Source organism: Triturus cristatus, chromosome 7 (assembly GCF_964204655.1).
Source record: "Triturus cristatus chromosome 7, aTriCri1.1, whole genome shotgun sequence".
Classification (NCBI taxonomy): domain Eukaryota; kingdom Metazoa; phylum Chordata; class Amphibia; order Caudata; family Salamandridae; genus Triturus; species Triturus cristatus.
In genome coordinates, this window is record NC_140590.1 from 1354560975 (window position 1) to 1354575276 (window position 14302).

Below are 14302 nucleotides of genomic sequence, written 5' to 3' on the forward strand. Positions count from 1 at the left end.
TTAGTGTGCACTAACCATGGAAACAAATGTGTTAACTAAGGAACAAATCTGCAAAATCTGCAAGCAAAACTACACTGAATTTTCACTGAAATGTCACAAACTTAAGCTTTACCCATCTACAAGAAATAGCAAGCAAGCAGTACAAAATGTTAGTCTGATGAACAATTACCACGCTATTCTTCTCCTAACAAGAGAAACACTTGGTGTGTTACAAAAATTAAGATAAACGTACAGCCACGAAAACCATTAAGAGTCATGCATTAAAAGAAAGACAGAGTTAAAGTGTACATTAAATAAAGAAAAGCCTACCTTACAGGACTTTTTTCTTTCTTAAAAGGACTTTTGCTTCTAGACCGTCGCCTACTTTAAAGACAAAAATAATAAGTTGTTATGCTTATCAAAAATTAAAACAATGCAAGTAAAAAAAAATTTAGTACATAAAAACCTCAATTTGATGTGTGGCAATCCAATCTTCCCTCGGATCCCACTGTTAAATTTTGGAGGTCCAGTACTGCAATAGAAACAAACAAAAAAACTTAACTTTCCTATCTTTTTGCCAATAGTAATTGCACCATGCAAGCATGCAAAGTCCGTTTTGCATGCTTAGCTCATAAAGGTGCTCAATTATAAGAACCAAGATCTAAATTGTAGGTTTGAATTCAAATCTCCTGGAACTACAGGGGAAAAACAAGATGACTTACAAGCAATTAAAGTTTTCAAATATTATCAAACTTAAATGCAGTTACCAAAACAATGCAAAAAAGGGCACAAGGTAGTAATACACTGCTACACATGGACCAGAAAACCACTATAAAAAGATTAATAGATAAAAAAATTGTACTGGTTAATCCTTTGAGCGAATAGTGCTCTATCATTTTATAGGCCACCCTCTATACTCGTGGGAACACTCTTTCGTGATGCAAGGTGTCTAGATCTTAGCACTGCACAGGGGTCGCCCTACACCCAGCCCCCTCAATCTTATTCTGCTTTCAAAACTGAGTCAATTACTATCTGTTCAAATTGAAAACTAGAGGATGCATGTCAGGTCGCCTGCATGACGGTGCTATAAATTAGAATAGTGTAAGGGCATGCATCTTTTTGTCCGATTACCCTCATGTTCTTTGATGCTGCTGGTTTTACTACTCAATAGTGCACAGAGGCCTGCCATGGGTGCGCAATTCCTACAGCCCAACACCCAGGACATTTGGGGGTCAGGGACAAGAAGCTTTCATGTTTATTTTCTCCTTGGGACAAGTAGGCCCAATTTACTGCAGCACTAATATTTGGGCTCCCAGATTACACTACTATATTATGGATCAGGGAAGGGCATTGCCTGCAGTTTAGGTAATATTTGTGTTCATATGTTAATGCTGTTCGAACCTATATTTATGGTTCATTATTACAAAGCCGTTATTAGGGTGAGGGCTATAAGGAATTGCTGCAAGTTCAGACTGCACTCCAGATCGTAGTTGCATTATATAAAATGTGTACACATTTGCAAAGTTTAATATAAGGCTATGTATATTACTTCCAGGATGCTTTCCGATTAGATGCAAATATATGCAAAAGCTTGAAAGACTGAGGATTCATTGCTTTCAATAGGAACAAGAAACATAGGCTAACCTACCGCTTGCTAGACCTTGGTTTCATAGGGGCTGAGCATCTTATAACCTGCAGATGAAAATTCCCTGAGCCCCCACCATACACAGCGTGGAAGCACTTGATGCTCAATTGGGCACAAGCATCAAGCCCTGCATTGGGGCGGGGGGGGGGGGGGGGGGGGGGAGCACACCTTTGGGCTGAGAGAATACCCCCATGCTACTTCCTGGGAAACGATTTTATCTGATTTGCAGTCTAATCACTCACTCGGTACAGCTGGTAGTGCTTATACGGTGGTAGGGGTACCAGACACATGGGCAACGGTTGTGGGCTGCCTTTACTTCTTTTGTTAATTATGATGCCCCTTACGAACGCTCTTGGTCATTAGCGGTGAATATTCCATAAAGCCTCTTTTGGAGATGAAGGATAGGGGGAATGATGGCAGGATGTCAAGTCATGTGTCGGTTAAGATATTCTGTTAGAGTTCTTATTGCTAAATGATTATCCAAATTATTGAACCTGTTGTAGGAAGCTGGCTCTGTATATATTATACCAAAGTGAGGTATAGTGTGCACAGAGTCCAGTGGAACCTCAATGGTAGGCAGAGGTAAAGTTAGATAGAACTTCACTTTCTATTTGTTGTAGTGTGGTCAAGCAGTAAGGCAGTATCAGAGGACAGTGTTAAGCATTTGTTGTACACACTCAGTAAATGAATTCACACACAAAGACTGAACGTCAGAACTATTGTTTTTGTATAAAAAACTTTCTTTTAGTCGATTTATTTTCTAGAACCAAGCAAGCCTGGCACAGGTTAAGTTGATCAATATTTTACAGTAAATATAAAGTTTGAAATGCAATTGTAAAGGTACTTTGAAGTGGGTACACTTTGAATTACAGGTAATGCAATACTGTGGAATGTTGTACATATACTGTGTATTGATCTTGCAATGAAAATTACAGGGAAGTAACATTTTTACGTTACTTTTGAGATTACCTTTTAGATTACTTTTTCTACTCTGCGTGATATGCCTAAACTTCACACTGGGACATTTACAAGACAAGAGGTAAGTAAAGTCAGTTTTGCACAGTTTGGGCATACCACTCTTCTTCACTTGTTTTTCCCGACGGTTCTCCGGCCCAAAGAGGGGGTCAGAACCAGTGGGGATCGGTTGCTGAGAGCAGCAAATGGCCTGGAGAAGCTCACAAAGGCGGCAAGCCTTTGAAGCTTTTGCTTCGTTAACCATGCCCATCCTGGGGGAGGAGGTTTGGCACCTCGTTCTAGGATGTGTATTGTTTCAGGCCCCAGAGAGCAGCAGGCTCTCGACCCAGGGGTCCAGAAACCGGTCTGGTGGTGGCAGCTAAAAGCAGCCACTCAGCCTGGACACTAGTGGTAGCTTAGTTTTCTGTGCGCATTTTTCATTAAATTCCACACTGGCATCAGTGTGGGTTTAATAGGCTGAGAAGTTTGCTACCAAACTTCAGAGTAGCCATTATGGTACTGTGGAGTTCTTAATGACAAACTCCCAGCACCATATAGTCTTAAAGCAGCATTGCCCTTACAATGTATAAGAATGGACTTAGACACTGTAGGGGTAAAGGGCTCATGCACATGTACCCTCGCCACTGGTATAGTGCACCCCGCTAGAGGGATGACTGATCTATGCCAGGGCAGTGGATTGTAGGCATGGCACACAGACTCTTTACTTTGCTCTGCACCAAGACACGCAGCCTGCAAAGGCAGTGTGTGAGTAACAGGGTACAGGACCTCTAAGGGTGTGTAGGATAGTAGGATCTGCACTTATGTTGCCCCCACTTTTTTTCTGATGTTAACACTGGTTTCTGGCTATAGTCTGGCTGGGTCCCTGCTAATCAGGGCCCCAAGTCTCTCTGTTCTCTCTAAACGACTTGGAGTGCATATTAGATGCACTAGTGATTGGATACTGTGGTACCTTATGAGCACCTAGTATATGGTACCTTAGGTACCAAGGGCATAGGTACTTCACAGGCCTACCAGGGGCTGAAGCATGTATTATGCCACCCCTGGGAAGCAGACTAAATCTGACACCACAGGCCTGCTACTGCAGCCTGGGTGAGGTAGTGTTAGCACTCCTCACTGAGGCATAAGTTCCCTATATCTCACCATACACACACACATAAACCTATCAGTCACCCCTAAGGCAGGTCCGATCAATCCTGAGGGCAGGGTGCTTGGTTTCCAATGTGAGGGGGTGCCTCTGCATGAGCAGGGCCCCTCTGCAGCTGGCAGAGTCTATTCTCTGTGGCTGTTTGTGGATGCGGTTAAACCATATACTCTTAAGTGCATTATAACCTACCGGTTAATGCTAACTTTGGAATGACTGCATCAAAACATGTTGTGTTTGGTGTCAAACGACTTGGAATCATACCCCCACACCAGTAACTGGTGAGAGTATGATTCCATCCTTCTAGAGGGGACGACATGTACCCACTGTGGAAACACGGTAGAAATCTGAAAGAGCCCTGGCATCACAAAATGGATGCCACCAGCACAGACACGGGGCTACCCTCCTGCTGCTGACAAACTCGCAGTGGAGGAGGCCCAACTATGGCATCCTGTCACAAGGAGGTGTCACCACCTTCCAGACAGGATTTAGTGTATTGGGGCTGGGTGGGTGCACTCCTAGAGTGCTTTGAAGTCCTGTACTGGGGGAGCAGTAGGCTCCTCTGTGCATATGCCAGCTCAAACCGGTTCAGGGGCTACCAGTCCCTGCTATGGGGCGAAACTGGACAAAGGGAAGTGGGTGTAACCACCCCCTACCCTGACCCTCCCAGAGGAGTGGTCATAGAGCTAGTCCCTCCCCTACCTTTAGTATAAGATAGGGAAACCTTGCCATTGCAAATCAGATATCCCTGGACGTTGCTCTACAAGAAGAATCCTGGCCCTTCGACATTCAACTACCTTTGGAAGACTGAAGAATCTCCCTTGGAGTCCAGGAGTGACTCCGCTGCTTGGCAGGCACCAAAAACTTGAATCAACAGTCACAAACTTTCCCGCTGAGTCCGAAGTCCCTGCAGCCCCGAAAGTGGATTTCCTGACCTCGACGGCCATTGTGAGTCCCCAGCAGAGCTGAGGCGAGTGGACCCCACGAGTGACGAGGAAGGATAAGTTACTTACCTGTAATCCTAGTTCTCTTCCAGGGGTATCCTTATCAAAGTCATAAGCACTGAATATTCCCGCCCATGTGCGGGGACCCCGGAAATAATAAAATTATATATGAAAAACATATATATACAGCTCTGTATATGTATAAACATATATTTTTTCCAAGCAAATGCAGCCCCCATAGAAGGCTAGACAATGTAGACACAACTATCCAATAATCCACCATAGGTATAATACACCCAAATCTTTTTTTTTTTTTTTTTAAACTATGTAAAAACTCATGATAAAGAAAAGAGAACACTGCAACACAGATCCACAAAACATTGTTAGCCTGTAGGCTGCATTGCAATACAATACCATAGAGACTGAATAGCCTTGTACAGGTAAAAACTGGCACCGTGCCTTTAAGGCAGCCCTGACTCCAATATCCCATCATGCCTCAGGGGTGACAGTTCTTTGCGGGACCGTAGTCCTAAACACAAAGATGTACTTCTTCCAGGTTTGATAATACAATCCTCATATTTGCCTGGGGAGGCGGGTGGGTTGCTTATGACTGATGAGGATACCCCTGGAAGAGAAGTAGGATTACAGGTAAGTAACTTATCCTTCTCTTCCAGGGGATCCTCATCAATAGTCATAAGCACTGAATAGAATAGCAAGCCCACCTTCCACCTGCAGGCAAATGAGAACTGCACTACACATGGAGTAAAACCATTGAAAAAATCAGTTATTGAACAGATTCCTCAAGGAGGCTTGTCCTACTTGAGTGTCTGCTCTGGTGTCCGAGTCCAGACAATAATGACTCGTAAATATCTGGACAGATCTCCAAGTGGCTGCTTTGCAGATCTCGGAGAAAGGGACATTATTGAGAAAAGCAGCAGTAGCCGCTTTCCCTCTTGTGGAATGCGCTTTAGGTCGAGCGACCAATGGACTTCTGAGCCAGTTGGTAAGCCAATTTAATGCCTGACACAATCCACCTACCAATGGAACGCTTCGATGCAGCAAAACCTGTGCGGACAGCTCCATAGTTTACAAACAATTGGTCAGATTTCCTGACAGCCTTAGTCCTATCTAGGTAGAATTTTAGAACCCGCTTAACATCTAAAGAGTGCAACGCCCTCTCAGCTGGCGAGGAGGGGTTGGAAAAAAGGTTGGTAAGGAGATAGCCTGATTAACATGAAAATCTGACACCACCTTTGGTAAAAAAGATGGATGAGTTCTCATCACTACCCTATTAAGGTGAAAAATCGTGTAGGGTTCTTTAGAACAGAGGGCCTGTATTTCACTCACCCTACGTGCTCAAGTGATAGCTATTAAAAAAGCTGTTTTCCACGTAAGGTGCTGTAAAGTAGCTTTATGTATGGGCACGAAAGGTGCACTCATAAGCTTTTAAAGAACCAAGTTCAGCTCCCAAGAAGGCGTGGGAGGCCTTACTGGGGGGTAAACCTTTTTGAGCCCCTGCAAAAAATCCTTCACCACCTGCAGCTTAAAGAATGACTGCTGCGATGGGGAGCGCCTATATGCTGTAATGGCCGCTAGGTGAACTTTAATGGAGGAAAATTTCAACCCCACCCTGGCTAAGTGAAGAAGATAAGGCAAAATCACTTCCTCTTGATATTTTGTAGGGTTATACTGATGTTGAATACACCATACATAAAATCTCTTCCACTTACATAAATAAGAGTGTCTTGTAGAAGGCCTCCTAGCTTCCTTCAGTATGGTCATACACTCCTGGGGAAGATTTAAATGGCCATACTGGAGGACTTCATGAGCTATGCTGTTAAGCTCAGCGAGGGAAGACTGGGATGATAAATCTTACCCTCCATTTTGGTTAACAAGTCCGGTCTGCACGGCAGACGCTTGTGAGGTCGGATCGACATGTGGAGGACATCCGTGTACCACCACTGCCTCGGTGTAGGAAGGTGGATATCTGACTATGGTTACCCCCAACTTTTTGCCTAGTGTCTAGCTGGTTTTTCGACTTAGTTGGCATGAGATCCTGCCATTCAGGGTCTCAGGCTGTCTGCTCTCTCTTTAAAATGGACTCCATGTACCCTAGGTACATAACCAATTGGTAAGGATCACCTTATTGGACCCTGTACAGTGTACCCTAGGTACCCAGGGCATAGGTGTACCCTAGGCCTCCCAGGGGCTGCAGCATGTATTATGCCACCCCTGGTCTGGCCTTCCAATCAGACACAACTGGCTGATCACTCAGCTGGGGCAAGGTCGTGTAATCACCCCTTGCTTAGATATAGTATGCCTATATCTACCCTTATATATAGACACATGTGTACCTATCAGTCACTCCTATGGCAGGCCTTAACAATCCTGGAGGCAGAGTGCTTGGTAACATGTGAGATGGTGCTCTAGCATGAGCTGAGCCTGTCTGCAGCTTTCGGAACCAGGTCCTTATAGCTGTTCTATGATATAGCCTACCATATACTCTTAAAGTGCCTTATAATCTTAAACGGTTATGGTAACTATGGTTTGGCTTTATCAAAACATGTCGTGTAAGGTGTCTAACACTTTGGAATAATACCCCCATACCATTTCTGGTGATGAGGATATTATTCCTCCCTTCTAGAGGGAGAGACATGTTAAAATCCTACTTTGCTGTTTATCTCTAACCAAAGCCTCAGCATCACAAAATGGATGCTGCTGCCACGACACAAGTCTGACCTCCTGCAGCTGGGAGTGATCCCAGCCAGGGAGGCCTGGACAATAGGTTTCCTGCTTGGGGAGGTGCTAGCACCCCCCCAGACAGCCTTTAGTGTATTGGGGCAGGGTGGGCTGAAAGGAATGAGACATGCCTGGGGCACACAAGGTGTTCCTTGCATAGTCCAGTTCAAACCGGCGCTGGGGCACTCCAGCCCCAGCTCTGGCGCGAAACTGGACAAAGGGAAGTGGGTGTAACCACCCCCTCCCAGGTCCCACCCATAAGGCGTGACCTAGCAGGTATCCCAGCCCCCCAGATTAGTATAAGAGTGGGAGTTGGGCCTCAAGACTTTAGATTATCCTGAACCTGCAAAACTGAACAGAAACTCTGGACCTTCGACATTCGACGAAAGAAGAAGACTGAAGAATCTCCCTTGTAGCCAAGGAGTGGCTACCCTGTGCAAACAGGCACCATCAAGAGACTACCCTTTGCTTTGCGACCGTTCTACGAGGAACCGACTGCAGAGCCCGACCAGAGCCTTGACTTCCAGACTTCTCCGACCCTCATCCACATCTGCAGCAGAGCTGAGATCCGTGGAGGCGACGAGCGACGTGGGACCGGCTACCTGGAAAAAGTGGCTAGTAACTTACAGCGCAGCTTCTGAGGTACCCTCGAAGTTGTGCACTGGGGATTGAGAAGCCCCAACCCCAAGCACCATCTGCACCGAAGATCAGCCCCCCACACTCCACGAGTCCTGCGTGGGGCCCTTCAGCATTTTCCTGCTTGCCGCGTCTGTCCGGTTGCTTGCCCGCTGGCTAGTGGCCTCTGTGACGACGCACCCTGAAATCTTCTGCGCTGGTTTGGCTCCTCCAGACTGGCTCCCGCTTCTCTGCAAAGAAGAAGCACACCAGACCTTCCTGGTCTGCACCAGAAGCAAGTCCTTCGTTCTTCGTGGGTTCCGCTTGCCAAGGCTTGGTGAGTCCTAGTCCAACTTCGACGCCGCCGACAGCAAGAGCCTTCGTGGGACAGCTCGCCTCCTGGTCCTGGTCGTCCGACGCTTCCTGGTCCTCCTGGCTGCAGCGACAAGCTTCACCTTCACCTGCAATCTTCACGACATCGCCTGGTTCCTTCCTGGTTCCACGTGGTCACTGGCTAGTGACCTTGACTCTGTCCCTTCTGCTTGCAGGTTTCTTCTCTTCTAGATCCCAGCCTTGGGATCCACCGGACACTCTTCCCTGACTGCCTGTCAGCATCTTTCTTCAGGCATCCATAGGAGTCGACGACGAAAACGACGCATCTTCACCCCTATGCACCCGCAGCCTGTGGGCTTGGTAACTTGGGTACTCCGGTGCTCATCAGGATAGTGACTATCCTAGTGTCTAGTTTTCAAGTCTCAACTTCCTAGCTACTCCGGAAGTGTCCTAAATCTACCGTTTTCTAAACTGTACTATTGCTATTGACTTTTACGCATTACGCGTGAGTGTTTCCACTCTGCACACGAATCCCGTGGGCCTCCCACTTCCTAACTAACGCTAGTGTAGTGTAGCCCCAGCGATTCCCTAGGCCTAGGCCTATTCTATTTCCGTGACAGTGGTTCTTATACCACTTATTTAGTATATGGTTTGCGTGGCCCCTAGGGCCTAACTGTATTACTTACCTGTGTGACTTAATGTATGCATAAATAAGACTGTGTTGTACTTACCTCTAATCTCATAAAGAGTGCTGAGGGTTTGCTTAGAATAAATACACTTTATTTTATATATATATCTGTTGTGGTGTCCTTTCATTTGGTATTCAAGGGATTATATATGGTATCACAGCTGGCTTCACATGCCATTCAGAGTTTAGCCTAAGACTGCTCTTGTCCATGCTACCACTAGGATAGCTGGTCTATAAGGTTGACTTTACAACCAATCACCATAAGGGTATTTGGACTGATATAAGGTGTACACTAGAACTAGTGACATCATACATCAGGCCAAATTCTCACACTCGGCCAGTCCGGTGCTATGAGGACATCTTGGTAGACTAGTTTTGCAGTTTGGTCACCACTTTGGGGATCAGTGGGAGAGGCGAAAAGGCGTACACAAATGTCATTAACCAATCGATCAAAAGGGCATTCCCTATGGATCCTGGCCGACGGTATCTTGAGGCAAAGCCTCGGCATTTCGCGTTGTTTTCGTCCGCAAAGAGATCGATTTGCGGACGTCCCCACTCCCCGAAGATGTAGTCTAGCACATCGTCGTTGAGTACCCAGTCCTCTGGATCTTGAAAATGACGACTGAGCAAGTCCGCTTTGACGTTGAGCTCTCCTGGCAGGTGTACCGCCTTTATCGAAATGTTCCTTGCTAGGCTCCAATGCCACAGGGACTGAGCCTCCAGCGAGAGCGTCCTGGATCGAGAACCCCCCTGTTTGTTCAGGTAGTACATTGTGGTGGTATTGTCCGTTTGTACTAGAATGGGACTCGTCCTGATTGCGGGTAGGAATGCTTTGAGGGCTAGGTGGACTGCCCTGAGCTCTAGCATGTTGATGTGGTACAACAGTTCGCTGCTGGACAACAGCCCCTGGGTCTGCAGGGATCCCAAATGCGCACCCCAACCCTGCAGGGATGCATCGGTGATCAGCGTCTGAGATGCGGGTTCTTGATGAAAAGGAATTCCCACCTGTAGATTGAGTGGCTTCAACCAGCACTTGATTGACTGCCTGGCCGCTGAGGAAAGACAGACTGTTTCCTCCCACAGTGAATTCCTTTGGTCCCATTTGTCCTCCAGATCTTGGAGGACGCATCCTCAATCTGGCATTGGGCACCAGGAATATGCAAGATGCCATGGCCCCTAGCAGAGACGATATCGGTCGTGCTGTAGACAGATTGTTGGGTATTATCTGCTTGCCTTTGTGGATAAGGGATAACCGTCTCTCCTCCGAAGGAAACACTTTTCCTACTGCGGAGTCTATAGTTGCACCGAGGTAGTGTATCCTTTGTGTTGGTGGATTTCTTGAAGTTCACCCTGAGTCCCAATCTGTGACACAAATTCAGGCAACGTGCCAGCTGTGAGTGTACACTCTGAGGCGATGGACCTTTTATCAGCCAATCGTCTAGATAGGGATAGACGAAGACTCCTGCGCGCCTCAGTGCAGCCGCTACTACTGCCATGCATTTTGTAAATACTCGAGGAGCCGATTTCAGGCCAAATGGTAGAACCTTGAACTGATAGTGGGAGGTCCCCACTATGAACCTTAGAAATTTCCGATGACTCTGTACGATGGGAATATGAAAGTACGCGTCTTGCAGGTCCAGCGAGCACATCCAATCGCCTCGACAGAGATGATATATTTGGTGAAGCGCAAGCATGCAAAACTTTTCTCTTTTCATATGCTTGTTGAGTGTTCGTAAGTCCAAGATGGGTCTGAACTCTGCTTTTGTATTTCTTTTTTGAATTAGAAAATATCTGGAGTAGACTTCTGTCCCTCTCTGCGCCCTGGGAACTCTTTCTATTGCTGATTTGAGCAGAAGGGTCGCCACTTCTCTTAGCATCTTGAGGTGTTGAGATGATTGTACAGGGTGGATCGAGGGAGGGGGACTCCGGAAACGAAGCGAGTATCCATGTCGCAGTATATTTAGAACCCACTTGTCCTTTGTGATGGATTGCCACTCTGGAAGATGGTTTACAATACTTCCTCCCACCGGAGCGGTGGACGGCATTGGAGGAAGCGGTCTCTCATTGTTGCTTCTTTTGCCGTTGTTGGTCTTGATTTTTCTGCCAGTGAGGGGTTTGAACCCTCTGTTGGTAGCTACGCCTGTCGGTTCCCCTACGACGACGGAATTCTTTACATTTCTCTAGCCCCACGGCTTTCATGGTCTCGAGTTCTGACTTCATGCAAGCCATTTCTTCATCTGCATGAGAACCGAAAAGCGAACTACCCGAGAAAGGCAGATTCAGAATTCTTGCCTGTGCTTCAGGTTTCAGAGCCGTCAGCCTTAGCCAAGAGGATCTTCTGGCGGAAATCCCATGAGCATACGAGTGGGCTGCCAACGTTGCTCCATCCGCTGCTGCGCTTATCACCTGATTTGAAACTAGGCTGCCCTCGTGAAAGATCTCTTCAAAGTCCTTTCTGTCTTCGGAAGGTACTTTTTCTATAAATCTCTGAAGGGAGTCCCATAGTGATCTGTCGTAGTGCCCCAGAAGCGCTGAGGCACTGGCCACTTTCAGACTAGAGGCTGGCGAGCCACATACTCTTCTCCCCCAAGAGTCTTGTGATTTACTTTCCTTATCTGGCGGCACTGTGGATGACAAAATCACTGAATGAGTTTCTGGCAGCAGCTATGATTACAGAGTCCGGTGGAGGGTCCGCCTTGAGAAATAGAGGATCCTCAGGGGCCGGACGATATTTAAGAATTCGCGCCGGCACAGATTTGATAGTCGCTGGCGTGAGGAAGAGGTCCATTACCGGTTTAAGCAACCCAGGAACTAAAGGCAACAGTGGACGAGACACCGCTCACTCATGAAGGGTCTCGAAGATGACAGAGGAGGTGGTTTCTTTAACAGGCATGGGAATGTTCAATTTTGTCGCTCCTCTGCAAAACACATCTTGGAAGGTGCTGATGTCGTCCACTGGCGATACTCTAGATGGTGGTGTATCTGAGAGTGTGGATGAGTAATCCCTTCTGGACGAACGGCTTGACGAAGAGGATGAGGGGGACCTCCGCCGCCTTCTCCCCGAACCGATTGACTCTTCTATGAGAGGTGGACCTGGATCACCTTCTGGGCGAACGTGAGCGCCTTTGGAATTCTCTTCCTCGAGAATGGGATCTTGCTGGTCGTGATGGTTGATTCAGAGCCCTCAATCTTGTTAAGGAAGCATTAACTGCCTGAATCATCGAAGTGTTCTGAGGTATTTCCCTGATGGAGCTCTGAGTCAGAGTATGGTCCTCTTCTTGAGAAGTATGCTCCACTGGAGGAGCTGGAGAGAGATGCAACACCTCCGGTGATCCGGATCTTGATCTCGAGCCTTCAGAGGCTGAAGGTGAAATTTAAATCGGCGAGATTAATCTTGCTCCGATGTGGTATATACCAGTCTATGAGGAGATTTGCGTCTCGATACTGGCTTGAAAGTCAGACGAATGTGTGACGTTTCCTGGTATCCCACTGCGGAGGACCGTCTCGACGGTGATAGGCCTATCACCGGAGATCTGGACTTCGACGCCGAGTGGATAACCGGCGATGTGTCCTGCCTCGACGTCGATAGCCTTGTCGTCGACAGAGGACTTGTCCTGGCCCGCCTCGGCGTCGAATGTTCCGACGGAGGCACCCGCCTCGACGTCAAATGTTCCGACGGAGGCACCCGCCTCGACGTCAAATGTTCCGACGGAGGCACCCGCCTCGACGTCAAATGTTCCGACGGAGGCACCCGCCTCGACGTCAAATGTTCCGACGGAGGCACCCGCCTCGACGTCAAATGTTCCGACGGAGGCACCCGCCTCGACGTCAAATGTTCCGACGGAGGCACCCGCCTCGACGTCAAATGTTCCGACGGAGGCACCCGCCTCGACGTCAAATGTTCCGACGGAGGCACCCGCCTCGACGTCAAATGTTCCGACGAAGGCACCCGCCTCGACGTCAAATGTTCCGACGGAGGCACCCGCCTCGACGTCGAATGTTCCGATGATCTTTGTCTCGACGTAGTCAGTACTTTCTAAGACGACCGCCTTTCTCTTGACGGCGAATCAGGTCTCGACGTCGAAGATCTTTCTGGATCTTTTGACAACGATCTTTGCCTCAACGTCAATGTAGATTTCAACGTCGAACGCCTGCGCTCTTCACGCGACGTCGACTTTTCTCTTGGTGTAGATTTCGACGTTGAGCGATGTCTATCCTTTGACGTCGAACTATGTCTTCTTGACGTCGATCGGCGATGAGTCTCCTTCGACGCCGAAGGATGTTTTCTTGACGTCGAAGTTGCCGACGACGAACAAAGCGCTTCGCCGCCGGATCGAGGGTAGACGTGGACTTTCTTTTGGAAGCATGACTCTCCCTGGACTCCTCACCTCTCAGCGACGATCCCGCCGCTGGAGTCTTCGACACAGAGCCCGACGCCGATGGAGAACAGACAGGGACCAGCTGCTTAGACGTTGACCGTTCCGAAAGGCCATAAAGCCTAATTCTCTCTCTCTCTCTCCTTCAAAGTCCTCTTTGAAAGGTCCTTGCAGTGAAGACAGGATGCAGGAGAGTGAGAATCCGGTAGACAGACTATACACACATCGTGTGTGTCTGAAGAGGCCTTCTTTTTGCCACAGGATGGACAAGGCATGAATAAAGAAGGCATTTTTCTGACAGAATAAAATGTTAAATCTAGTCAGAAAACACAGGAATTATGCTTCCCCACAGAATTTAACAAGAGGAAGCCAAAAAAATTACTATAAAAGTAACAATTCTTGACTGGAAAGTCAAAAATGAAGAGAGCTGAATTCCAGGGTCCTGACTGAAGGAACCGGAAAGAACAACTGACCCAACTGTCACCCCTGAGGCATGATGGGATACTGGAGTCAGGGCTGCCTTAAAGGCACGGTGCCAGTTTTTACCTGTACAAGGCTTTTCAGTCTCTATGGTATTGTAAGAAAAAAAAAAAAAAAAAAAAAAAAAAAAAAAAAAAGGATTTAGGTGTATTATTATACCTATGGTGGATTATTGGATATTTGTGTCTACATTGTCTAGCCTTCTATGGGGGCTGCATTTGCTTGGAAAAAATATATGTTTATACATATACAGAGCTGTATATATATGGTTTTCATATATAATTTTATTATTTCCGGGGTCCCCGCACATGGGCGGGAATATTCAGTGCTTATGACTATTGATGAGGATCCCCTGGTAGAGAACAGCAATACCCGGGTACCGAACAC

General features: G+C 47.2%; 1 protein-coding gene across 8 annotated transcripts in view; it reads right to left on the minus strand.

Annotated features, from left to right (window-relative positions):
• Window positions 1-14302, minus strand: part of RBM39 (RNA binding motif protein 39) — a 564082-nt gene that overhangs the window by 446889 nt on the left and 102891 nt on the right. For 7 of the 8 annotated variants that reach the window (XM_085619028.1, XM_085619029.1, XM_085619030.1 and 4 more), the window contains 2 exons: window positions 446-511; window positions 310-363 (listed from right to left, as the gene is read on the minus strand). In XM_085619028.1, coding sequence (XP_085475154.1) covers window positions 310-363; window positions 446-511 — 120 coding nt within the window. The remainder of the gene's footprint in view (window positions 1-309; window positions 364-445; window positions 512-14302) is intronic. The other variant, XM_085619035.1, reaches the window with a different exon arrangement.